Here is a 23763-nt window from a genome sequence, read left to right on the forward strand (position 1 = left end):
ATGGGAGATGTAGTGGGCAGGGGTCTTGCGGGACCGAGCTGGAACTTGAGCCGGCGGGACAGGAAAGGGGTTGAGCGGAGGAGTGAATTGGAGGCAGCCGAGAGATGGGGGCGAGCGGAGAAGCGAGTCTGGAGCGGAGGGTGCAGGGGCTGGTCTGACCGGCCCGGCTCCCTCCACCCCAGGAAACCTCCTCCGAAAGCTCCCTCGGAAGACGGCGGTGCGCGTGGGCGACACGGCCATGTTTTGCGTGGAGCTGGCGGTCCCGGTGGGCCCCGTCCGCTGGGTGCGGAACCAGGAGGAGGTGGTGACCGGGGGCCGCGTAGCCATCTCCGCAGAGGGCACGCGCCACACACTGACTATCTCCCAGTGCTGCCTGGAGGATGTGGGCCAGGTGGTCTTTATGGCTGGCGACTGCCGGACGTCCACCCAGTTCTGCGTGTCGGGTGAGGGCCTGAGGGTGCTCCCAGGATGGCGTCGCTTCCCTGCTGTCTCCCTGGTCCCAGTCCCCTGCCCTCCATTAGCTCAACTCTCTGGGCTTCAGCCTGCTGCTGCACGGAGGGCCGCCAGGGCAAGACCATAGTCCTGGCCCTCCAAGGTTAGGCTCCCTGAGCCCCTGCAGTCTTTCAGCTGCAGCCAGAGAAGTGGCTGCAGGTCTGGGGATGGAGGTTGTGGCCAGTGGTCCAGGTTTCCAGAGCAGCCCCAAGAGAGCTGGGGATCCTGTGATACCCCTCCAGGTGATTCCAGACCCAGGGCTCAGGAAGAGGCTCCCAGTAGGTGACCTCTGCCCACCCTCCACACAGCCCCCAGGAAGCCTCCCCTGCAGCCCCCTGTGGATCCTGTGGTGAAGGCCAAGACAGAGAGTTCCGTGATCCTCAGCTGGTCCCCACCACCCCATGGGGAGCGCCCTGTCACCATTGACGGCTACCTGGTAGAGAAGAAGAAACTTGGCACCTACACGTGGACCAGGTGCCACGATGCTGAATGGGTGGCTACACCTGAGCTGACCGTGGCTGATGTGGCTGAGGAGGGGGACTTCCAGTTCCGAGTGTCAGCTCTCAACAGCTTTGGTCAGAGTCCCTACCTGGAGTTCCCGGGGAATGTCCACCTGGGTAAGTGGGGCCTTCCTGTTACAACCTATGGGACTGCTCACCTGCCCTGGAATGCCCCAGGTCCAGCCTCAGGGAAGGTCAGAGTGGTCTCATGAAGACTTTCTGTGGGGAGGGGGGCTGCCAAGGCCTTGCCCTGATGCAGTTTTCATGGTGGGAAGGAGAGGTGACCCCACAACAGGGCCCCCGGGAGCCTGCCTGTCTCCAGCAGACCCAAGGGACAGGGCTCCAGGGCTGCCCCAGTCTGGTGAGGCTTATGGGATGCCGGAGGGGTCTCGGGGTAGCTGTACCTTGTCCTTGTTCCTTCATGAGCCTGACTTGTGCTATGGGCGCTCTGTGTGCTGGCCAGGCTTCTTGGAGAAGGGACATTTGGGTCCAGGCTCTGTAGGAAGAGGAGGGGAAGGCAGAGACCCCCTCAGTACTCCCTACTCCTCCTTGGCCCCTTTCTGACGCTGCCCGCCCCACAGCTCCCCAGCTGGCCGTGAGGACACCGCTGAAGGCAGTGCAGGCAGTGGAGGGTGGCGAGGTCACTTTCTCTGTGGACCTTACGGTGGCCTCAGCGGGTGAGTGGTTCCTGGATGGGCAGGCCCTGAAGACCAGCAGTGTGTTTGAGATCCGCTCGGATGGCACCTGGCACATGCTTACCATCCGGGAGGTGCCTGCCAGCCTGCACGGGGCGCAGCTGAAGTTCGTGGCCAATGGCATTGAGAGCAGCATCCGGATGGAGGTCCGGGGTAGGTGCAGGGTCCCAGCCTGGGACCCTGAGCCTTATTTCTCCAGGGTGGGCTCCGTCAGGGCTCCAGGTAGGGCTGCTACAGGTCTGAGGGCCCCAGGACACCCTTTCAGCCTGCAGGTCACTGGGATGAAGCAGACAGGGTGGTGGGCGTGCGAGGACTCACTCAGGCTGGCTGGTGGCACTGGTCCCTGGCATCTGGGTGAGGGCCTGGGGCTGCAGGGGTCCTGTTGGGCAGAGCCTCATGTCTGTCTCCCTCCTTCCCTCCTTTCCCACTCCTCGCTCCTCTCTCTTGTTCATCTTTTCCCTTCCGTTTCTTTCCTGCTTCTCTCCTGCTTCTCTCTGTCTCTGCCGTCCCATGCCTGGCTGTTCCACCTCCGTCTCCACTGCTTCTCTGGTATATTTGTGACCTCTGTTCTGCCATTTTCTCCCCTGCCTGCCTCTCCTTCGCTGTCCTCCCGTGCTGTTCTCCTGGGTCCCTCCCTTTATCTCTTTCTCTGCCCTGTGTCTGTCTCTCCTTGTCTCCCCTTCCGTCCATTCTCCTCTGTCCACCTTTCTGTGCCTCTCCATCCATTCCCCTCTGGCCACGCATACCCGGCCCCCAGCGGCACCAGGGCTGACTGTCCACAAGCCGCCAGCCGCAGCTGCCCGGGAGGTGCTGGCTCGGCTGCACGAGGAGGCGCAGTTGCTGGCTGAGCTGTCAGATCAGGCTGCGGCTGTGACGTGGCTGAAGGATGGTCGCATGCTGCCCCCAGGCCCCAAGTATGAGGTGCAGGCATCGGCCGGGAGGCGGGTGCTCCTTGTGCGAGATGTGGCCCGGGAAGATGCAGGCCTCTATGAGTGCGTCAGCTGCGGGGGCCGCATCGCCTACCAGCTGTCCGTGCAAGGTGGGGGCAGCTGGCAGCCTCTGCGGGGTTCTCTGACTTTGTGGGGAGGGTGAGGGACAGGGCAGTGGGGGCAAGCCCAGTGTGGTAGGAGGAGGGACTCTGTAACTGGGTGGTTGCTCTGGTGGGCACAAGTCCCAAGGTTAGAGTCAGCAGGCCGAGCTGGTTGCTTGCCCAGCAGGGTCCCTCTGGCCTGGTGAGCCTGGGTGTCCTGTGTGGTCCCAGAAGCCGGAGCAGCTCCAGCTTGTGAGCACTGTGGCTGAGTTTGTGCTCAGGGCCTCTGCAATCCCTGACCCGCCCTGTGTCCTGCAGGCCTCCCGTGCTTTCTGCACAAGGACATGGCAGGCAGCTGTGTGGATGCCGTGGCTGGGGGCCCGGTGCAGTTTGAGTGTGAGACCTCCGAAGCCCATGTCCACGTGCACTGGTACAAGGATGGCATGGAGCTGGGCCGCTCCAGTGAGCGCTTCTTGCAGGAGGATATGGGGACGCGGCACCGGCTGGTGGCAGCCACAGTCACCAGGCAGGATGAGGGCATCTACTCCTGCCGTGTGGGCGAGGACTCTGTGGACTTCCGGCTCCGCGTCTCTGGTGAGCACGCTGTGTGTGCATGCATCCCGGCCCATGCTGGGTGGGGAGCAGGTCTGGCTGCCTCCAGCACAGCAGGATTGACTTTCCTGACCCTTCTTTTCTCCAGCAAATGGTTCAGGGTGTCAACTGAAAAAAAAATCAAGGTTTTAAAAGAATTAGTTTTATTCAGAAGGCTCGAGAATTGTGGCCCAAGAGAGTCTTTCAAACTTTCTATTAAGCTGCTCCAAAGCAGAGTTTTGCAGGTCATACATAGGTGTGGAAGGCTCTGTAGCTGCTCAGAAGGTACCTTTAGAGCCAGAGCTCCTCACAGCTTGGGTGCACCTGGTTACAGATGACAGAGGCACAGTCATGAATACTGCCAGATGTTATCTCACATGCAGGGAGAAGAAGGGGCCCGCACCATTGAACTTACCTTTCCTAAAATTGCTGTACTTCAGGCAAGAGACATGGGAACCTGCGCTCTGTCCCCCAGGGCTGTGCTCACTCACTGGGCCAGGATTGGTGAATTCTGCTGGCAGACCAGGATGAGCAAACATAGCTTCTTATGTTTGCTGCCTTGTCCCAGAGAACATTTGCTTCTCTGTTTGGGAAAAGAAATGACATGAAAAACTGACGTTTACATGGGTAAAGAATCTAAATGTAGAAAATAAGAAAAGATAACATGAAGGAAATTGTGGAAAGTGGACATGGACTTGGTTTTTTTTAGGCTTTAGGAGAATTTTTTCCATCTGCACCTGGGCCTCTGTCTTCTGTTGTGTTTCATCGTCGCCGCTGGGGCTCACTCACAGCTCTACGGACGCTTTTGTGTATTATGTGTTTGTGGGCCAGGCTTAGGGCTGGGCACTTCATTTAAAATGTGTTTTTATCTTATTTTGTATTTTATTTATTTTATTATTTTATTTTTGAGACAGGGTCCGCCCAGGCTTGGGTGCAGTGGTGCCATCTCGGCTCACTGAAGCCTCAACTTCACAGACTCAAGCAATCCTCCCACCTCAGCCTCCCAAGTAGCTGGGACCACAGGCGCGTGCTATCAAGCCCAGCTAATTTGTGTATTTTTTGTAGAGATGAGGTCTTGCTATGTTGCCCAGGCTTGTCTCAAGCAATCCTCCTGGCTCAGCCTCCCAAAGTGCTTGGGCCAAAAATGTTTCTAAAGCCCTTCTCCTTGTTTTTAAGATGAGGGGACTGAGGCTGAGCGGAGCCACAGATGGGAGTGTCTTTGACAGGTTAAGATTTGAATGTAGGTGGCTCTGAGCCCTGGCTCTTTCTGGAAGCCTCCTGGGCCCAGAGATGTTGACTGGGAGGCTGAAGGAGGAACACAGAGGGCTTCTCAGGGAGCATGGCTGTGGGACCTCTGTGGGCCGGGTCCCGCTCACATAAGCCACGACAGGGAGGGCCCAAAGGCCAGGCTCTGGAAAACTATCCTGCTGGCTTCCAGGGGGAGGTATGTGGGCATTTAACATATAAAAGTTTAAAAATCATGCCAGCCCAGCCCTCTAACTTTCACAGTCCAATGGCCAATTCGTCCACAATGCAGAACACAGCCTGTGCCTGCTCTCTGTTGTTTGAGTCATCGGGAGCATCTGTGAAGCTGAACCTTCTCTCCGTCTTGGTCCACATCATGGCCTGTGTCCATAGGCGGTGGACCTCCAGGACGGGCGGGAGTTTAGGGGAGAGAGAGACAGCATGCTGGGTCTGCGAAGGACACCCAGGCCACAAGGCCCTATTGACAGCTTCTCGTAGGCACATGCCCCGCCCTCCTGGCGCATGCTAGGGCCTTCACGGGGCAGGGGTTGGGCATCACAGCTGCCTGTGCATGGGAAGAGCTACGCCTGAGCACACGGACCACGGAGGAGCCTGTGGCGGGACTGTGCATGCCTGGGGTACAGAATCTGATAACCAAGAACCAGGCCCTGCAAACCTCACTTGGAAGGGCCTCTGACCCCACCTTCCCCCTTATCCATCCCAGAGCCCAAGGCGGTGTTTGCCAAGGAGCAGCTGGCTCGCAGGGAGATTCAGGCCGAGGGGGGGGCCAGCGCCACGCTGAGCTGCGAGGTGGCCCAGGACCAGACGGAGGTGACGTGGTACAAGGATGGGAAGAAGCTGAGCTCCAGCTCGAAAGTGCACGTGGAGGCTGTGGGCTGTACGCGGAGGCTGGTGGTGCAGCAGGCGGGCCAGGCAGACGCTGGGGAGTACAGCTGTGAGGCCAGGGGACAGAGGATCTCTTTCTGCTTGGACGTTGCAGGTGGGTCCCTAGTGGCACGGTCAGCGCCTGTCCAGGTGGTGGAGTGTGTGCTGCACTGGCACTCAGCACCTCTGCCCCTCTCTGCGTCTCCTGTTCCTGGCCTGTAAGGGAAGGCTGTGCTGCCTGCAGCGGTTCTGTTAGAAAATCCAGCATTCTTGTGCACACCCACAGAGGACCGTGCTGCACTAGCCAGGATCCTTTGTATGTTTATTCAGAAGCCTGTTTTCTGCTCCTGGTTGAGACCTTCCGCAGACCAGTGGCTTTTGTCTTTGTTCTGAGGGAGCTGCAGTTGTGCCTTTTGTTTAGGGCGCTGCAGTCTCAGCTGACCATGGAGTCTCCTCTCCCGTGGAGACCCTTGGTGTGTCCCCTCTGCTCCCAGACTTAGCGTGTGGGGACAGCATTCCTTGTCTTCCCCTCCTGGCCACACTGCTGCCTGCAGCTTCTGCCTCTAGAGTAGAAGGAACCAGGAAGGTGCCGGAAGCTCACGCTTGACTGGAGTTGCCTTAAGATGACCTTGTGTGGGCCCCGCCAGGGCTTTAGAGTGAGCCCCCCTAGTGGGTTCATCGGCAGCCCCATCACCTGTCCCTGAGGGTCCACGTGCATGTGCCCTGCCAAGGTCATGCTTTCCTTGGGGCCACCTCATTCTCTTCCTCTGCTTCCTAAAACACCGGACATCATCTTCTTCCTGCAGAGGACACTGGGACCTCTGGGCAGTCCTGTCGCTCCTGCACACCCCTTCTTCTGCCTTGGCTCAGCCCGATCCTGGCCGAGGAAATCCTGCGCATCTGTCACTTGCATGATTCGGGGAGGCCTCTGGCCGCTCCCACCTTAGTGTTTAGGCTTTTCGGTGGGAGGCAGAATGCCCCTGTGGTTGGCGACCAGCTCTGGGACAGCTTTGGCGCCATTCCCAATGGGGTAAATGAACCCACCCCTGCCCATCTCAAGCTACACATGTGGCTTTGCTGAGTTTGGGATTGGGAAAGATGGTGGTGGCTCTCAGGAGCGTGGTGCCCTGGTGCCTATAGGTGCTCCGTGTGTCCCGTGGAGGTGCTGGTCTTGGTTGTAGGGGGAGCAGCCCTCTCCTCTCGGTGCTCCATGGGTGGGGGATGGGACCCGCAGCACGTCCTTATCCAGTGAGGTCCTTTCCCAAGACCCTCCTCTGTAGCTGCCATACTGCTGTGGCTGCTACCCTGTGTGCAGGGAGAGGGTCAAATCAGCAAAACTGGTTAGTTTTGTTTTTGGTAATTTTTTGTTGGTTTTTTTCTTTTTGCTAATTTCTTTCAAGATTTGTCTCTCCTCGTGGCTTCCTATGTTGGAGTATCATATCTACTTTGTCTTGGTCCCTGAGTTAAAATTTCCAGTGTAATATCTGATTGCACATATAAAGTTGTCTTTGTTATCATGAAATCAAGGAAGCTCTGGTGCCAACAGATTTTTTGTTTTGTTTTGTTTTGAGACGGAGTCTCATTGTGTCACCCAGGCTGGAGTGCAGTGGTGTGATCTTGGCTCACTGCAGCCTCAACCTTTTGGGTTCAAGTGATCCTCCCGACTTGGCCTCCTGAGTTGCTGGAACCACAGGCACGTGCCACCACACGTGGTTATTTTTTAAGAAATTTTTGGTAGAGATGGGGTCTTGCTGTGTTGCCCAGGCTGGTCTTGAACTCCTGGCCTCAAGCAGTCCCCCTGCCTTGACCTCCCAAAGTGCTGGGATTACAGGTGTGAGCCACTGCACGTGACTAAGAATTCTTTTTTCTTTTTGAAGTGGAGTCTTGCTCTGTTGCTCAGGCTGGAATGCAGTGGCGCAGTCTCAGCCTACTGCAACCTCCACCTTCCAAGTGCAAGCAATTCTCCTGCCTCAGCATCCTGAGTAGCTGGGATTACAGGTGCCCGCCACCACCCCCAGCTAATTTTTTTATTTTTTATTTTTAGTAGAGACAAGGGTTTTGCCATGTTTGCTAGGCTGGTCTTGAACTCTTAACCTCAAATGATCCACCTGCCTCGGCCTCCCAACGTGCTGGGATTACAGGCATAAGCCACTGCGCCTGGCCCAACAATTTTTTAATAAAGACATTTGAGATGTAATCGATGCACAGATTTTAAGTGTATCATTTGAGGGATTTTGGAAAATGTAGATACCATGCATTACCATGTCTGCATCAAGGTACTGAGCATCTCTGTCTTGCTAGAAAGTTCCCTCATGCGGTCTACCCTTCACCCTGCTCCAGGCAGCTGCTGTCCTGATTCTCTCCCTATGTCAGTTGTGCCTTTTCTTTCTTTCTTTACTTTTCTTTTCTTTTCTTTTTTTTTTTTGAGATGGAGTCTCACTTTGTCTCCCAGGCTGGAGTGCAATGGCGCGATTCCAGCTCACTGCAAGCTCTGCCTCCCTGGCTCACGCCATTCTCCTGCCTCAGCCTCCCGAGTAGCTGGGATGACAGGTGCCTGCCACCATGCCTGGCTAATTTTTTGTATTTTTAGTGCAGACAGGGTTTCACTGTGTTAGCCAGGATGGTCTTGATCTCCTGACCTCGTGATCCGCCCACCTTGGCCTCCCAAAGTGCTGGGATTACAGGCATGAGCCACCGCGCCTGGCCCAGTTGTGTCTTTTCTAGAACGTCATTGAAATGTTCAGAAACCCACCCTCTACAAAATGACTTGAAATGGGACATCAAATATATAAGGAACTTTGAAAAAAGGGATTGCCCAGGGACCAAAAAATAAGAGGGAACTGTAGGATGGGTGCAGTGGCTTACATTTGTAGTCCCAACACTTTGGTGGGCCAAGGATGGAGGATCACTTGAGCCAGAAATTTCAAGACTAGCCTGGGCAACATAATGAGACCCTGCCTTTAAAAACATAAAAAAGTAGAATAATAATAATAATAATAATAATAATAATAATAAAAGACAAAAGAATGACTAGGTGAAGTTGGGGGCTTTGTGTACTTTGCAGTACCATAGAGCAGTCAAAACGAGCATAGGGCTGCGCATTGCAGCTGAAGAAGGGCGATCGATGCACGTGGTGTTGTACTGGAAAAGCAGGTTACAAAGCACAGCGTGACATTCTGTGTTTAGTGGTTAACAACACGCAGTGGCAGCAACACATGGCAGCTGTGGTTTATCTCCTGCCTGGAATCTCCGGAGATGCTCTTAGAGTGCCACACCTCTCACCTGTGTGAATCCTTGGTCATTCTATTTGAGACAGCAGGAAGTCGATGTGCAGAGGTGAAGTCACTTTGTCCAAGGTCACATCGTGGGTAAATGGTTGAACAGAGCAGCCTGACTTGCACATTCACCCTCAATAAACACACATACCGAGACAATAAAAGGAGATTCCAAAACCAGGATTCAGGCTGGGGTTACCTCTGAGGGGTAACTAGTGGTGATGGCGTTCTTCTTTCTTTACCGGGTGGGGAGTGTGTGGGTGTTCATTGTATTGTTTTTTTCTTTATTTTCTGCATATTCTTTCTTACCCACTGATCAACAGCATGTACATATTGTTTAGAAATAGGAAGGCAGAACTCGGGAAAAAATGAAAGGACTTTAAATTGGAGTTTCTGCAGAGCTAGGTAGTGGGGCCAGGTGGAGGGGTAGGGCATGGTGTTTTGGTGTGTTTTAGCTTATTTATTTATTTTTTTTTGTGGTACTCTAGTTTTTAATACTGTTTTGTCTGCATGTGTATTTGTAGCTAGTTAATGGGCACAGATAGCACCTAAAAAGAAAACTCTTCTGTCTGATTTCATATATTCAAAGTTTGAAGACAGGTTCTACGGTTAGGAATGAGAATGGTGGTCGCTTTTGTAGGGGAGGCAACTGGGAGCTGTGTGAGTGTGGGGTGTGGGTTACGTAGGTGCACATATCTGTGAGAACTCATAGAATTGTGCACCAGATCTGTGCATGTCACTATGTGTACATGTTATCCTAGTTAAGAGGTAGCATAAGGGATTTTCGTTTTTAGAGACAGGATTTTGTTCTGTTGCCCAGGCTGGAGTGCAGTGGTGCAGTCAGGGCTTACTGCGGCTTTGACCTCCCAGGCTCAAGCAATCCTCCCACCTCTGCCGCATGAGGAGCTGGGTACTCGCATACCACCGTGCTCAACTAATTTTTTAATTTTTTGTAGAGACAGGGTCTCACTATGTTGTCCTGGCTGGTCTTGAACTCCTGAGCTCAAGTGATCCATCCAGCTTGCCCTCCCGAAGTGCTAGGATTATAGGCATGAGCCACTGTGCCTGGCCTCATAAGCAATTTTTCGATGTATGAGTTTCCTCTCTGTGTTGAGGGAAACCCCAGACAGATACAGAGCAGCTCTGGCTTTAGTGCAAACCAGGGGAGAAGTGGCCAGGGGATGGTCTGTTTGGGTCATGGTTTTGTGGGAGAGAGGTTCCCACATGTCCTGTGATTTTCAGCGTGAACCCAAGAGGGTGTCTGTGTTTGCTATTTCTCCAGGCTTTCTGGGTTCTCAGGCAGAGTTTTCGTAAGTGCCAAGGGCATGATGTGGGTGTTTCACACAGTACCAGCAGCTTTTCCTTTCAAAGGGGAACTCTGCCAGGGTGGTGCTTTTTTCTAAGGCGTTACGGAATGTTTGGACTCCAGAGTATCTGCTACATGTTGCTGATGGGCCTTGGGAAATTCTTCCCCATGCTGGTGCTTGAAGCTTCCAATATGTGTTCTCTCTTGTTCAAACCCTCTGGCTGGCGGTTGGTGAGGCCACTGTTCATGGGCCACAGACAGCCCGTCATCAGTGGGCTCCAGCCTGAGCAGCCTCTGCATCTGAAACTTCAGTTTCTGTGCGCTGGAGTCTCTGACTGTGCATCCTTCCCTGTCCATCCCCAGAGCCCAAGGTGGTGTTTGCCAAGGAGCAGCTGGCACACAGGAAGCTGCAGGCAGAGGCAGGAGCCAGTGCCACACTGAGCTGCAAGGTGGCCCAGGCCCAGACAGAAGTGATGTGGTACAAGGATGGGAAGAAGCTGAGCTCCAGCTCGAAAGTGCGCATGGAGGCCACAGGCTGCACGCGAAAGCTGGTTGTGCAGCAGGCAGGCCAGGCGGATGCCGGGGAGTACGTCTGTGAGGCTGGGGGCCAGCGGCTGTCCTTCCATCTGGACGTCAAAGGTCAGTTGATCGAGCAGACATTTGAGCATCTCATGGGAGCAGGCCTGGGGGCAGTGTTTCAGCATAGGCTGGGACAGTGCTTGGCGGCCTCCTAAGGGCCTGTTTCAGCTAGTTATCTGCTGCTGAGTAACAGATCACTCCAAACTTAGAGGCCTGAAAGAATGATCAGTTTACCTCTCACCATTCTACAGGTTGAGAATTTGGTCAGGGCTCAGCAGGGGTGGCTCATCTGTGCTTCATGTGGTGTTGGCTGGGGCTGGGGGATCTGACTGGCCTCATTGGTGCACCTGACCAAGGTCTAAGCTGGGATGGCTCCAGTGGATGGCGGATGGCCAGGATGATAGGCCTGTCTCTTCTTCTGGTGTCAGCTGGCCTCACTCCCATGCCTGCAACCTCATTCTTTCCTCCGTGGTCACTCTCTTTTTGGGCTTCTTTCCATGGTGACTGGATTCTTCTCCTAGGGAATGGTAGAAACTATGAGCCTTGTTAACCTGGGTTCTCAGGACTCCCAGAGTATTACTTTCCCCCATGTTCTGTTGCTCAAAGCTAAGCATAAGGCCAGCCTAGTCTGCAGGAACTTGGGTGTAGGGAAGTAGACCCTACTGTCAGTGGGGGAGTGGCATGTCCTGTTGTAGAACATTGTGCACCCAGGGCATCTTGACTCATCACAACCTTTTTAACAGTTTATCACAAGGACATGGGCTCTGTTTAATTCTCTGCCATCCTGAACATGGTATCTTTTTCTTTCAAATGCTTGTCTCATGGTCACAAGGTGGCTTCCATAGCTCCAGCCATCATATTCAAGATGGAAAGATGTAGAAAGGGTGTGTATTAGTTTTTTTGTTTTCTGCTTATTTTTTTAACTGCTTTGCAACAAATTACCACCAACTTAATGGCTTGAAACAATGCTCACTGAGTATCTCACAGTTCTGTAAGTCAGAAGTACAGGCATGGTGTGCCGGGGTTCTCTGTTCAGGGTCTCAGAAGCTGAAGTCAGGTGCCTGCTGATTAGTTCTCTTGGTTCCTGTTTCTAGCTTACCCAAGTTGTTGGCAGAATTCAATTCCTTGCAATTGTGGGTCTGTGAGCCCATGGGTCCAAGGCCCTATTTCTTGGCTGGCTGTCAGCCAGGGAGCTGCTGTCATATCCTAGAGGCCACCTCATTCTTTGCCATGTGGCCTTCGTCATCAGGCCAGTAATGGATAATCTCCCTTGTGTCATGTCACTCTCAGACTTCAAATCTCTTTTGCCAGGGAAGAGACCCCTCCCATTTATGGCCTCACCTGATTAGGTCCAGCCCACCCAAGATCATCTTCCTTTCGAGGAACTTAAAGTCAACTGATTTGAGACCTCATTCCATCTGCAGGTTTCCTTCACAGCAGCACCTAGATTTAGTGTTTGGGCATTCTTAGAATTCTGCCTCCCTCGTTGTGGATGTTTCTGGCTGTCTCTTCTGTTTGGAAAACAAAAACTTTTCTTGAAGTAGGGAGCACATCAACCCCCATGCCTCCTTGACTTGGTGGGGTCTTGCAGCCATGCTCAGCTCCAGGTAACCTGGAGAATGTGCCCCTGGCCTTACAGCCTTGGCAGGGGGACGTGGAGGAGGAGGAGATGGACCTGTGGTGGGAGAAGCTGGCCTGGGACTGGCCCCGCAGCTCATACTCCATAGCTTGGGTTTCCACCTCTTTCTGAGGCAGGCTGGCGGTGGGATCGGCGTGTGTGTGGGGTCAGACTGCCACTTGTGTCTCATTCCTGTCTGTCTGCTGAGTGACCTTGGGCGAGTTGTTGATGTTGTTTCATCCCCAAATTCACATCCACCTGGAACCTCAGAATGGGGCCTTATTTGGAAACAGGGTCTTTGCAGATGTAATTAAGTGAGGCACCTTGTGATGAGGTCATGGACTAGGGTGGGCCCTGAGTCCAGTGACAGTGTCCTTAGACAGACTGGGAGACACATACAGAGGAGGCAACCATGAGAGATGGAGGCTGACACTGGAGCGATGCGGCCACAAGCCCAGAGATGCCAGGAGCCCCTAGGAGCTGGGAGAGGCAAGGTGGGTCCTCCCCTAGAGCCTCCTGAGGGAGCACAGCCCTGCTACACCTTGATCTCAAACTTCTGGCCTCCAGAACCGTAAGAGGATGATTTTCTGTCATTCTGAGCCACTTATCTTGTGGTGAGCTCTTATGGCAGCCCCCATAAACTCAGACAGTTGGCCTCTCTATGCCTCAGTTTCCTCATCTACAACATGGGAGTCATTATTATGGCATCTGGGGACTGTGCCTGTGCAGGGCACTGTGAATTATAGCTGCTGGGATTGGATTTTGGGGGATAAATAGGTCAAGGAAGGAGGGCACGGCCAGCCTGGTGGTGTAGACACTGGCAGGCCTTCACCCCAGAGGGCCGTGGTGCGGGGTGGGAGGGGATGGAGGTGTGCCAGGCTGCAGGAGCTCAGAGGCACTAGCTACCAGCAGAGTGGGCACCAGGGTCTCTGGAAAGGTCTCAGTGGCAGTGGCTCATCCAGCCTGTTTCCCTGTCTGTAAAATGCGGATCCCAAGTGTACCCGGCTCTGAGGGCAGGAGAGGGGATGAACATGAGATGGTGCTTGGCAGGGGCTACACTAATTGCTTCATCTCGTCTTCCTGCTGCTGTTTTTACCCCTGGGGTGACACATGACTCAGACACTAGGGGGCCCAGGCTTGCACATCTGCGGGCTCTGTCACATTTGTGCACCAGGTAGAGAAGCAGACAATGTCTACAGCATGGGCCAGGGGTCCTGTGTGGCCACACAGAGGAATGCTGATGTTCAGCAAGTGCCTCGGTCCATGAGGGCTGCTAGAGCAGAGCACCATAGCCTGGGTAGCTCAGAATCCACAGAAGTGTGAAGTGTGCTGCTTGCAGAAGTCCAAGAGTAAGGTGCCAGCAGATTCGGTGTCTGGTGAGGCCACTTCCTGGTTCATAGAAGATGCCTTCTCGCTGAGTCTTCACAGTGGAAGGGATGAGGGAGCTTTTGGAGTCTCTTTTATAAGGGCATTCATCTCATTCATGACCCAACTGCCTCCTAAAGGCTCCTCCTTCTAACACCATGACCTTGGGGATAAGGATGTCAACGTGGGAATTTTGGGGGCCACAGACATTCCAACCATAGCAGTGAGAATGTGGGAGCTAGGTTTTGTGTCTCTCTCAGGGTTTTACCCCAAAGGCAGGACTGGCAGGCTAGCGTGTTCTCTGCGTAAATGCTTTTGTTAAATTGACTTCTTAACATATTGTATCATGCGCATCTGCTATTCTTGGAATGTTGTGTCCCCTCCACAGTTCATGTTGAAACTTAGTCCCCTGAGCAACAGTATTAAGAGGGGGCCTTTGGGAGGTGATTAGGCATCGAAAGCTCCACCCTCGTAAATGGATGAGTACCCTTCGATTATAAAAGGGCGAGTTCACCACTTCCATCCTGTCTCCCATGTGAGACACAGCAATAATGCGCTGTCTTGGAAGCAGAGAGCAGCCCTCACCAGGCAGCTGAACCTGCCGGCACCTTTTATTTGTTTGGTTTTTGAGACAGGGTCCTGTTGTGTCACCCAGACTGGAGTGCAGTGGTGTGACCATGACTCACTGCAGCCTTGACCGCCTGGGCTCAAGCAATCCTCCCACCTCAGCCTCCTGAGTAGCTGGAACTATAGGCACGTGCCACCATACCTGGCTAATTTTCTCAATTTTTTGTTTGTAGAGATAGGGTCTTGCTATGTTGCCCAGGCTTATCTCAAACTTCTGGGCTCAAGCAATCCTCACAGCTCAGCTTCCCAAAGTGCTGGGATTATAGGAATGAACCACTGCACCAGACCTGATTGATTTTTTAAAGTACGTAATTCACGTAACATAAAATTCACCCTTTTATAGTGTACGATTTGGTGGTTTCTAGGTTGCACAACCACACCACAGTCTAATTCCAGAACATTTTCATCAACCCTAAAAGAAACTCTATGCCCCTTTGTAGTCACTCCCCATTCCCCTTCCCCTCAGCACTTAGCAACCACTAACGTGCTTTCTGTCTCCCTGGATTTGCCTGTTCTGGACATTTCATTTAAACAGAATCATATAATGTGTGGCCTTTTATGTCTGTCTTTTTTCACTGGGCATGATGTTTTCAAGGCTTATCATGTTGTAACATGTATCAGTACTTCCTTTTCATAGCTGAGTCACATTCCATTGTATGAACAGATCACATTTTGTTTATCTATGTATCGGTGGACCGGCATTTGAATTGTTCCCACTCTGGCAACTGTACATAATACTACTATAAACATTTGTATGCAGGCTTTTGTGTGAATGTATGTTGTCAGTTCTCTTGAGTAGATACCTAAAGAGTAGGGTTGCCAGGTCATACGGTAATATTATTTATCTTAGTAAGGAACTGTCAGACTGTTTTCTAGAGTGGCTGCACCATTTTACATTCTTCAATCAGCAATGTATGAAGGTTCCAGTTTCTCTACATCCTCACCAACTCTTCTTGTTTTCCATTTATTTATTTATATTTTATTTATTCTTTTTTTAAGAGTCAGGATCTCACTCTATTGCCCAAGCTGGAATGCAGTGGTGTGATCATGGTTCACTGCAGCATTGAACTCCTAGGATCAAGCAATCCTCCCATCTTAGCCTCCTGAGGAGCTAGGACTACAGGTGGGCACCACCACACCCAGCTAATTTTTGTATTTTTGGTAGAGATGGGGTTTCGCCATGTTGGCCAAGCTGGTCTTGAACTCCTCACCTCAAGTGATCCACCCACCTCGGCCTCCCAAAGTGCTGGGATTACAGGCATGAGCCACCATGCCCGGCCATGATGCTAGACCTTTTTTTCTGATAAATGATTTGCAAATATTTTCTTTCATTCATTTTTTTTGATTATGTCTTTTGCTACATGAAGCTTTTAATTTTGATAAAGTTTAGTCTGGACATAGTGATGTGTGCCTGTAATCCCACCTACTTGGGAGGCTGAGGTGGGAGGATTGCTTGAACCTAGGAGATTGAAGCTGCAGTGAGCTATGATTGCACCACTTTACTCCAGCCTGGGCAACAGAGTGAGACCCTGTCTAAAAAGAAATATTTTCTTAATAAAGCTTAATTTATCCTCTTTTGTTGCTTGTGTGTTAGGTGTCATTCCTAAGAAACCATTGCCCAATCCAAGGTCATGAGATATACACCTCTGTTTTCTTCTAAGATTTTAGTAGTTTTAGCTCTTACATTTAGGACTTTGATCCATTTTAAGTTAATTTCTGAATATGATGTGAAATAGTGGTCCACCTTCATCATTTGCATGTGGAAATCCAGTTGTTCTAGCATCATTTGTTGAAGACATTTTTCACCATTGAATTTTCTTGGCACCCTTGACCATAAATGTAAAGGGTTTATTTCAGGATTCTCAATTCTATTCCATTGACTTCTAAGTTTATCCTTATGTCAATACCACAGTCTTGATTACCATATTTTTGTAGTAAGTTTTGAAATTAGAAAGTGTGAATTTTCCAACTTTGTGTTTTTTCAAGATTGTTTTGGTTATTCAAGGTCTACTGCATTTCCATATGAATTTTAGAATCAGCTTTTCAAATTTTGGAAAAAAGGTAGGTGGGATTTTAATAGGGTTTACATTGAATGTGTAGATCAATTTGGGGAGTATTGTCATTTCTTCTAATCCATGAGTATGGGATACATTTCTGTTTATCTGGGTCTTTTAAGATTTCTTTCAATGGTGTTTTCTAATTGTCAACATATAAAGTTTGCAGTTCCTTTGTAAATTTATTGCTAAGTAGTTAATATTTTGGATGCTACTCTCCTTGGAACTGTTTTCGTAATTTCAGTTTTGGAGTGCCATTGCTAAGGTACAGAAATAGAATTGACTTTTATATGTTGGTCTTGTATCCTGCAACCTTGTTGAACTTGTTGATTAGCTCTAATAGTTCTTTTGTGAATTCCTGAGGATTTTTTGTACACAAGATCATGCTGTCTCTGAATAGAGACAGTTTTACTTCCTACTTTGGGATGTTTCTTCTTTTTAAAGTGTAGGCATTTACAGCTGTGCATGTCCCCCGAGCAGTGCTTTCACTGCATCCTGTAGTTTTGGTATGTTGTGTTTTCATTTTCATTCATCTTAAAGTATTTTCTAATTTTTCTTTTAATTTCTTTTTTAAAAGTGTGTTGCTTTATTTCCACATATTTATGTATTTTACAGTTTTCTTTCCATTTTCTAGCTTTATTCCATCATGGTCAGAGAAGATACTTTGTCTGACTTCAACTCATAAAAATGTATTGACACTTATTTTGTGGCCTAATAGATGGTCTATCCTGGACAGTGTTCCATACACACTTGAGGAAAATGTGTATTTTTCTCCTGTTGGTTGGAATATTCTATACAGTCTTTTGTTGATTGGAATATTCTATACAGTGTTCCCTGCGGGGGATAGGTTCCAGGACTCCTGTAGGTACCAAAATCCATGGATCATCAAGTTCCTTATATAGAATGGTGTAGTGTTTGCATATAACCTACGCACATCCTTCTTTATGTTTAAATCATCTCTAGATTACTCATAGTACCTAATACAATGTAAATGTTATATAAATAGTTGTTATATATATTTCTAAAAATGTATATTACTTTTATTGTTGTGTCATCATTTTTTTTCCAGAATATTTTTGATCCTCAGTTGGCTGAATCTGCACACGTGGAACCTGTGAATTTGGAGGGCTGACCATATAAATCAGTTAGGTCTAGTTGATTTATAGCATTGTTCAGTCCTCTTGGTTTTAATAGATCTTTTTTCTAGTCATTCTATTATTGAAAGTGGGGTATTGAAGTCTCCAATATTGTAAACATTTTTTCTTTTTGTAATTCGGTTGATTTTTGCTTCTCATATATTGCCCTCTGCTTTAGGTGAGTATATGTTTATAATTGTGATATCTTATTGAGAGATTGGCCCTTTCACAGTGTGTAGTGTTGTTTGTTTCTTCTGGCGGTTTGGTTTCGGGGTCTGCCTTGCCTGGCATTTGGGAGCTGTTCCTGCTCTCTTTTGGCTGCTATGGTTTATGGAGCATCTTTAAGCCTTCCACCTGTTTGCGTCTTTGGCTCTAAAGTGTATGTCTTATAGACAGACGGATAATGACTTTTTAATTAAGAATTAGTTTTATAATTGAGCTGAAATTCACATAACATACAGTTAACCATTTTGAAGTGTACACTTCAGTGGCATTTAAAGCATTCTCAATGTTGTGCAACCACCACCTCTGTCTAGTTTCAAAATTTTTCATCAGAAAATTTTCACCAGAACACCCCATAGTCATTGGGTTATTCCTTTACATTCTTCCCTCCCCCCATCATCTGGCCACCCCACATTTTGCTCGTTGTCTCTATAGATTCGTTTGTTCTGGTTACTTCATGTAATAGAAATCTTGCAATATGCGTCCCTTGTATCTGGTTCTTTTACTTTGTGTAAACTTTTCAAGATTCATCCAAGTTGTGCGTAACATGTTCCAGTGCTTCATTACTTTTTATGGCTGAATAGTGTTCCATTGGATGTATATATCACAGCATATCACAGATGCTGTTAATTTTTGTTGCTGTTTCTGTTGCTTTTGTTTGTGTATGTTTAGTGACTTTTCTGAACTAATTCTTTAAAGTCTGTGTTCCTTATCGTGAGTGGCCACTGAAGCCTCTGCTCAGTGAGCTTATTGGCCAGCTGATGATTAGAACAGTGATTTTACTAGATGTCTCCAACAATAAGTCTCTCTGTCTTTGGGGCCTCTTTGTGGGAATTGGCCCATGCATTCAACACAGCTAGGCAGACGACAGCTCTACCTGTGCCTTTACTTCTGGCCTCACAGAACCTCAAGGCTAGCCAGCTGTGTGAGCGTTAGGTCTTCTCAGATGTTTCCTGAGTGTTCACACAACCTCTGGATATGTACGACCCTCTCTGTGCCCAGGAGTGTGTTGTTGGATCTTTCCAAAGCCTCCTGTGGATGTCTTGTTCTCCAGCATTTCCTTTTAGGCTGGAGACTTTTGATTAGATTATTGTTCATTGCAACCATTCTCCACTGCTTCAAGCAGTCATGGTGTTTGTAATTACCTCTGATATTTTTTCAACAAATGCTTCTGGCGAAAATACCTTTGCACCGGGTGAACTACTCAGGTCAAATAAATGCAGCTGTGGTGAGCAGTTTTTCCAGGGAGCTACTAAACTGGTGAAATAATGACAGTGCTCTAGGAATGGCCTTCTCTGCTGGATGCCAGGGTGCTGGTCGCCAGGGTGCTGGTCTTCATCCTGATTGTGGACTGTCAGTTTTCACAGTTATCTCAGAGCTGGAGGCTGGTAGGTTTAAGAGTTGGGCGAGTTAAAACACCACACATCTAGCTGTTCTTACTGAGATGCACTGGTTTTTCTTGGATGAATGCTCCCCAGATTGCTGCAAGTCTTTGACTAATTTTCAGACTTCTGAAAAGTTGATTCCAACATATGTTTTTGGCCAGTGCTTTTCTTTCTTTTGTGGAGGAGAGGTTTTTCAGAAGTTATTATTTTGTCATTTTTGCTGACATCTCTGCCAGGGGTTTTTGAATATTGAACCAGCCTCGCATTCTTGGGATGTGTTTGTGTTTGTGTTTGGGGTGTGTTATTCTTTTTACATACTGGATTCAGTTGGCTGATATGTTGCTGAGTATTTTTATTTTTATGTTAATGGAGAATTTTAGTTTGTGGTTTTCATATACTGTCTTTGTGTGGTTTTGATGTCAGGGTAACGCTGTCCTCAAAAAAATGGAATGGAAAGCATTCCCCTTCTCTTCTGTTTTCAAGAAGATATTGTGTAGAATTGGTATTATATCTGTTACTTTTAAAATGTCTTTTTAAGTTATTTCATTGACAAAGCAAGTAAAGCCATCTTGGCCTAGAGATTTCTTTTTGTGGAATATTTAAATCAGCCAGACAATTTAATAGCTGTGGGACTGTACAAGTTGTCTATTTCATCTTGGGTGAGTATTGGTAATTTGTGGTTTCTGAGGAATTGGTCCATTTGATCAAATGGATTTAATTTATGTGCATGGTGCATGGAGTTGTTTGTAGTGTTTCCTTATTACCATAGTGTTTGTAGGGTCTGCAGGGATACCCTTGTTTCATTACTGATATTGTTAGTTTGTCTTTGCTCTCTCTTTTTTTCTTTGTCTTGGTAGAGGTTTGTCAGTTTTATTGATCTTTTCAAGGAACCAGCTTTAGGTTTCATTGATTTTCTCTATTTTCATCAATGTTATTGATTTCTGCTTTTATCTTTATTTCCGTCCTTCTTGCTCTGGGTTTATTTTGCTCTTCTTTTCCTAATTTCTTAAGGTAGACTATTAGTTTGCTGATTGAAGTACTTCTTGCTAATATAAATATTTCATACAGCAATTTTTTCTCTAAGCACTGCTTTAGCTTTATCACAAACATTCTGGTGTGGTATTTTCTTTCTTTCTTTCTTTTCTTTTTTTTTGGAGACGAAGTCTTGCTCTTATCCCCTAGGCTGGAGTGCGATGGCACGATCTCAGCTCACTGCAACCTCCGCCTCCCAGATTCAAGCGATTCTCCTGCCTCAGCCTCCTGTGTAGCTGGGATTACAGGCGCTTGCCACCATGCACAGCTAATTTTTGTATTTTCAGTAGAGACAGGGTTTCACCATGTTGGCCAGGTTGATCTTGAACTCCTGACCTCAGGTGATCCGCCCGCCTCAGCCTCCCAAAGGGCTAGGATTACAGGCGTGAGCCACCACGCCCGGCCCTGATGTGGTATTTTCATTGTTGTCCAGTTGAAGATAATTTCTAATGTCCCTTGATACTGCCTCTTAAATGTGTGGATTATTCAGAAGTATGCTTAATTTCCATGTGTTCAGAGATTTTACTATTACCTTTCTGTTATTGATTTGTAGTCTAATTCCATTTTGATCAGATAACATAACTTCGAAACATTTCAATTCTCTTAAATTTATTTCATGAACCAGAATATGTCCTAGGTGGGCGAACATTCTATGTGTTCTGGAAAGGAATGTGTCTTCTGCTGTTGTTGGGTAGATCCTACCAGTGTCACTTAGGTCATGGTGGCTCATGGTTCAGTTCATCTGTATCCTTGATGCTTTTCTGTCTGCCAGTTTTATCAGTTATTAAGAGAAGAGTGAAATCCTCAGCTATGATTGTGGATTTGTCTGTTTTACTTTCAGTGCTGTCGATTTTTGCAGCATGTGTTTCGAAGTTCCATTGTGAAGATCATTTTGTCTTCTTTGCAAATTGACATCTTTATCCCTATGTAATGTCCCTCTTTCTCCATGGTAATTTTCTTTGTTCTGAAATTTTCATTGTTTGATATTAATATGAACAAACACTGCAGACTTGTGTTATTAGTGTTTGTATTACATGTATTTTGCCATTCTTGTACTTTGAACCTGCCCGTATCATTATATTGGAAGTGAGTTTCTTGTAGATAATACGTAGTTGGCTCACTATTTTCCAACTGATAATCTCTGTGCTACTATGGATGTGTTTAGTCCTTTTTCATTTATGTTGTGATTAATACGTTTGGATCCAGGTTGACTATTTTATTACGTTTTTCCGTTTTTCCCCTCTTTTTTTGGTTCTTCTGTTTCAACTTTTCTGCCCGTTTTGGGTTATTTCGATTTTTTTTTTTTTTTTTTTTTTTTTAGTATTTCTTTTTAATTTATCTATTGTGATTTTTTTTGGTCACCCAGGGACTGCACTTAACATACTTAACTCTTCATCATCTACTTGAGATCAGTATTTTATCACCTCCGCTGGAATACAGAACTCCTACCATCACATACATAGGTCTCTTTTACTCCCTGACCTTTAAGTTATTATGGTAGTTATCTTACGTATTATCTCTACATTCATTGGAAACCTCATCAGATAATATAATTTTTTTTAACTATAAAATTTATTTTAAAGAACTCAAGAGGAGGAATATAGTCTGTTTTATTTGCCTAGATGTTCAGCATTTCTGTAACCATTCCCTCATTCCTGCTGTTGCAAGTTTCCCTGAGACATCATTTCACTTCTGTCTGAAGGACATCCTTTAGCAATTCTTTTAGAGCAGCTCTGCCATTGATGTATTTTCTTAGTTTTCCTTTATTCAGAATGTGTCTATTTCACCTGCATTCCTGAAAGATATTTTTGGTCGATTGAGAATTCTGGGTTGAGGCCTCCTTTCTTTTAGCACTTGAAAAAATGTTCCACTTCCTTCTGGCCTCCATGATTAAAAAAATATTTAATTGACAAATAAAGATTGAATATATTTAAGCTGTACAACATCATGACTTTATACACACACACACACACACACACACACACACACACACACACACACAGTGAGAAATTAACAGTCATTCAAACTGTTCCCCTACAGATAATGTGTTGGTCTTCTCTGCCTGCTTTCAAAAATTTTTTCTTTAATTTCTAACTCATTTAAAATGATACATGTGGGTGTGGAATTTTTTTGGGTTTATTCTGTTTGGGGCTTGCCAAATTCTTTTAATCTGGTTTATGTCTTCTTCCAAATTTAGGAGATTTTTAGTCATTATTTCTTCAGATGATTGTTTCTGAACTATATTTTATCTTCTACTTCTAGGGATAATGACTTCAATGTTAGATCTTTCAGAATCATCTTACAGGTCCCTGAAGCTCTGTTTTTTTTTTTTTTTTTTGTTGTTGTTGTTATTTTGTTTTAAATCCCTTTCTCTCTGTTGTTTGTATTGGATAATTTCTGTTGACCTGTCTTCAATTTCACTAACTTACTTCTGTTATTCATATTCAATTATTGAGCCTATACATTGAATTATTTCAGTTACTGTCTTTTCTTCTTATAAACTTTCCACTCAGTTCTTCTTTCTATCTTCTGTTTCTTTGCTGAGACTTTTTAATGTTCCCATTCCTTTCAAGGGTATTTGCTTTTACTTGTTGAAGCATTTTTGTATTAGCTGCTTGAAAATTGTCAGATAATTCCAGTATTGGTGTCATCTTGACAGTGGTATCTGTTAGTAATCTTTTCATGTGCATGCTACTTGATTCTTCCTATGCCCAGTAATTTCAGATGGTGTGCTGAGTATTTTGAAGACTATGTTACTTGACTTCAGGTCTTCTTTACATCATAGGGTAATGTTGATTTTTTTTTAAGCTGGAAATCAGCCTGGTTGACTTCTGTGGGTTGATGTCTTCAAAGCCTGAGCGGTTTGCTCTGTCCTGTCTGTGCACCTTCTGTGGTCATGTGTGGGCAATGGTTTGTCCCGAGTTCAGTGACGTGTGCCTCTAGGGGGAGCCCTGGAGTTCCTGAACAACTTTATGTTATGTTTCTCGAGAGTCTCCCTTTCCAGGACCCTCTCCAGGACTTTCTGCTTTCTTGGGGCTTCATTTTCAGTTCTACAGGCAAAAAACTGGAGCTTTGTGTTTGCTGCCCTGATACTGTTCTTATGGTTGCAACTGTATGTGCCAGAGCTGAGCGCCAGGAGGACAGAGAAAAAAAAAAATCAGCAGTGCTTACCCTGCTTTCTTGAGATCAGAACCCCTTCCATTGAAGAGGAGTGTTTTCTTTTTTTTTTTTTTTTTTGAGATGGAATCTCACTCTGTCACTCAGTGGCACCATCTTGGCTCACTGCAACCTCCACCTCCCAGGTTCAAGTGATTCTCCTGCCTCAGCCTCCCAAGTAGCTGGGACTACAGGCACCTGCCACCACACCTGGATTTTTTTTTTTTTTTTTAACTGAGACAGGGTCTTACTCTGTTGCCCAGCCTGGAGTGCAGTGGCGCGATCTTGGCTCCCTGCAACCTCCGCCTCCCAGATTCAAGTGATTCTCCTGTCTCAGCGTCCCAAGTAGCTGGGATTACAGGCATGCACCACCACGCCTGGCTAATTTTTGTGTTTTTAGTAGAGGCCGGGTTTTGCCATGTTAGCCAGGCTGATCTTGAACCCCTCACCTCAGGTGATCCATCCGCCTCAGCCTCCTAAAGTGCTAGTATTACAGGCGTGAGCCACTGTGCCTGGCCACATCTGGCTAATTTTTGTATTTTTAGTAGAGGTAGGGTTTCACCATGTGGC

At 47.6% G+C, this 23763-nt stretch overlaps 1 protein-coding gene across 34 annotated transcripts in view; it reads left to right on the forward strand.

Annotated features, from left to right (window-relative positions):
• Positions 1–108: 108 nt before the first annotated feature.
• Positions 109–23763, forward strand: part of OBSCN (obscurin, cytoskeletal calmodulin and titin-interacting RhoGEF) — a 160225-nt gene continuing 136570 nt past the window's right edge. For 33 of the 34 annotated variants that reach the window (XR_012433894.1, XM_074038204.1, XM_045398300.3 and 30 more), the window contains exons 1-7: positions 109–443; positions 801–1109; positions 1574–1840; positions 2445–2726; positions 3036–3311; positions 5278–5553; positions 10383–10658. Coding sequence is in view for 33 of the 34 variants with exons in the window: in XM_074038204.1 (XP_073894305.1) it covers positions 239–443; positions 801–1109; positions 1574–1840; positions 2445–2726; positions 3036–3311; positions 5278–5553; positions 10383–10658 (1891 nt within the window). In the remaining variant the exon portion in view is untranslated. The remainder of the gene's footprint in view (positions 444–800; positions 1110–1573; positions 1841–2444; positions 2727–3035; positions 3312–5277; positions 5554–10382; positions 10659–23763) is intronic. The other variant, XM_074038282.1, reaches the window with a different exon arrangement.

Source organism: Macaca fascicularis, chromosome 1 (genome assembly GCF_037993035.2).
Source record: "Macaca fascicularis isolate 582-1 chromosome 1, T2T-MFA8v1.1".
Lineage (NCBI taxonomy): Eukaryota > Metazoa > Chordata > Mammalia > Primates > Cercopithecidae > Macaca > Macaca fascicularis.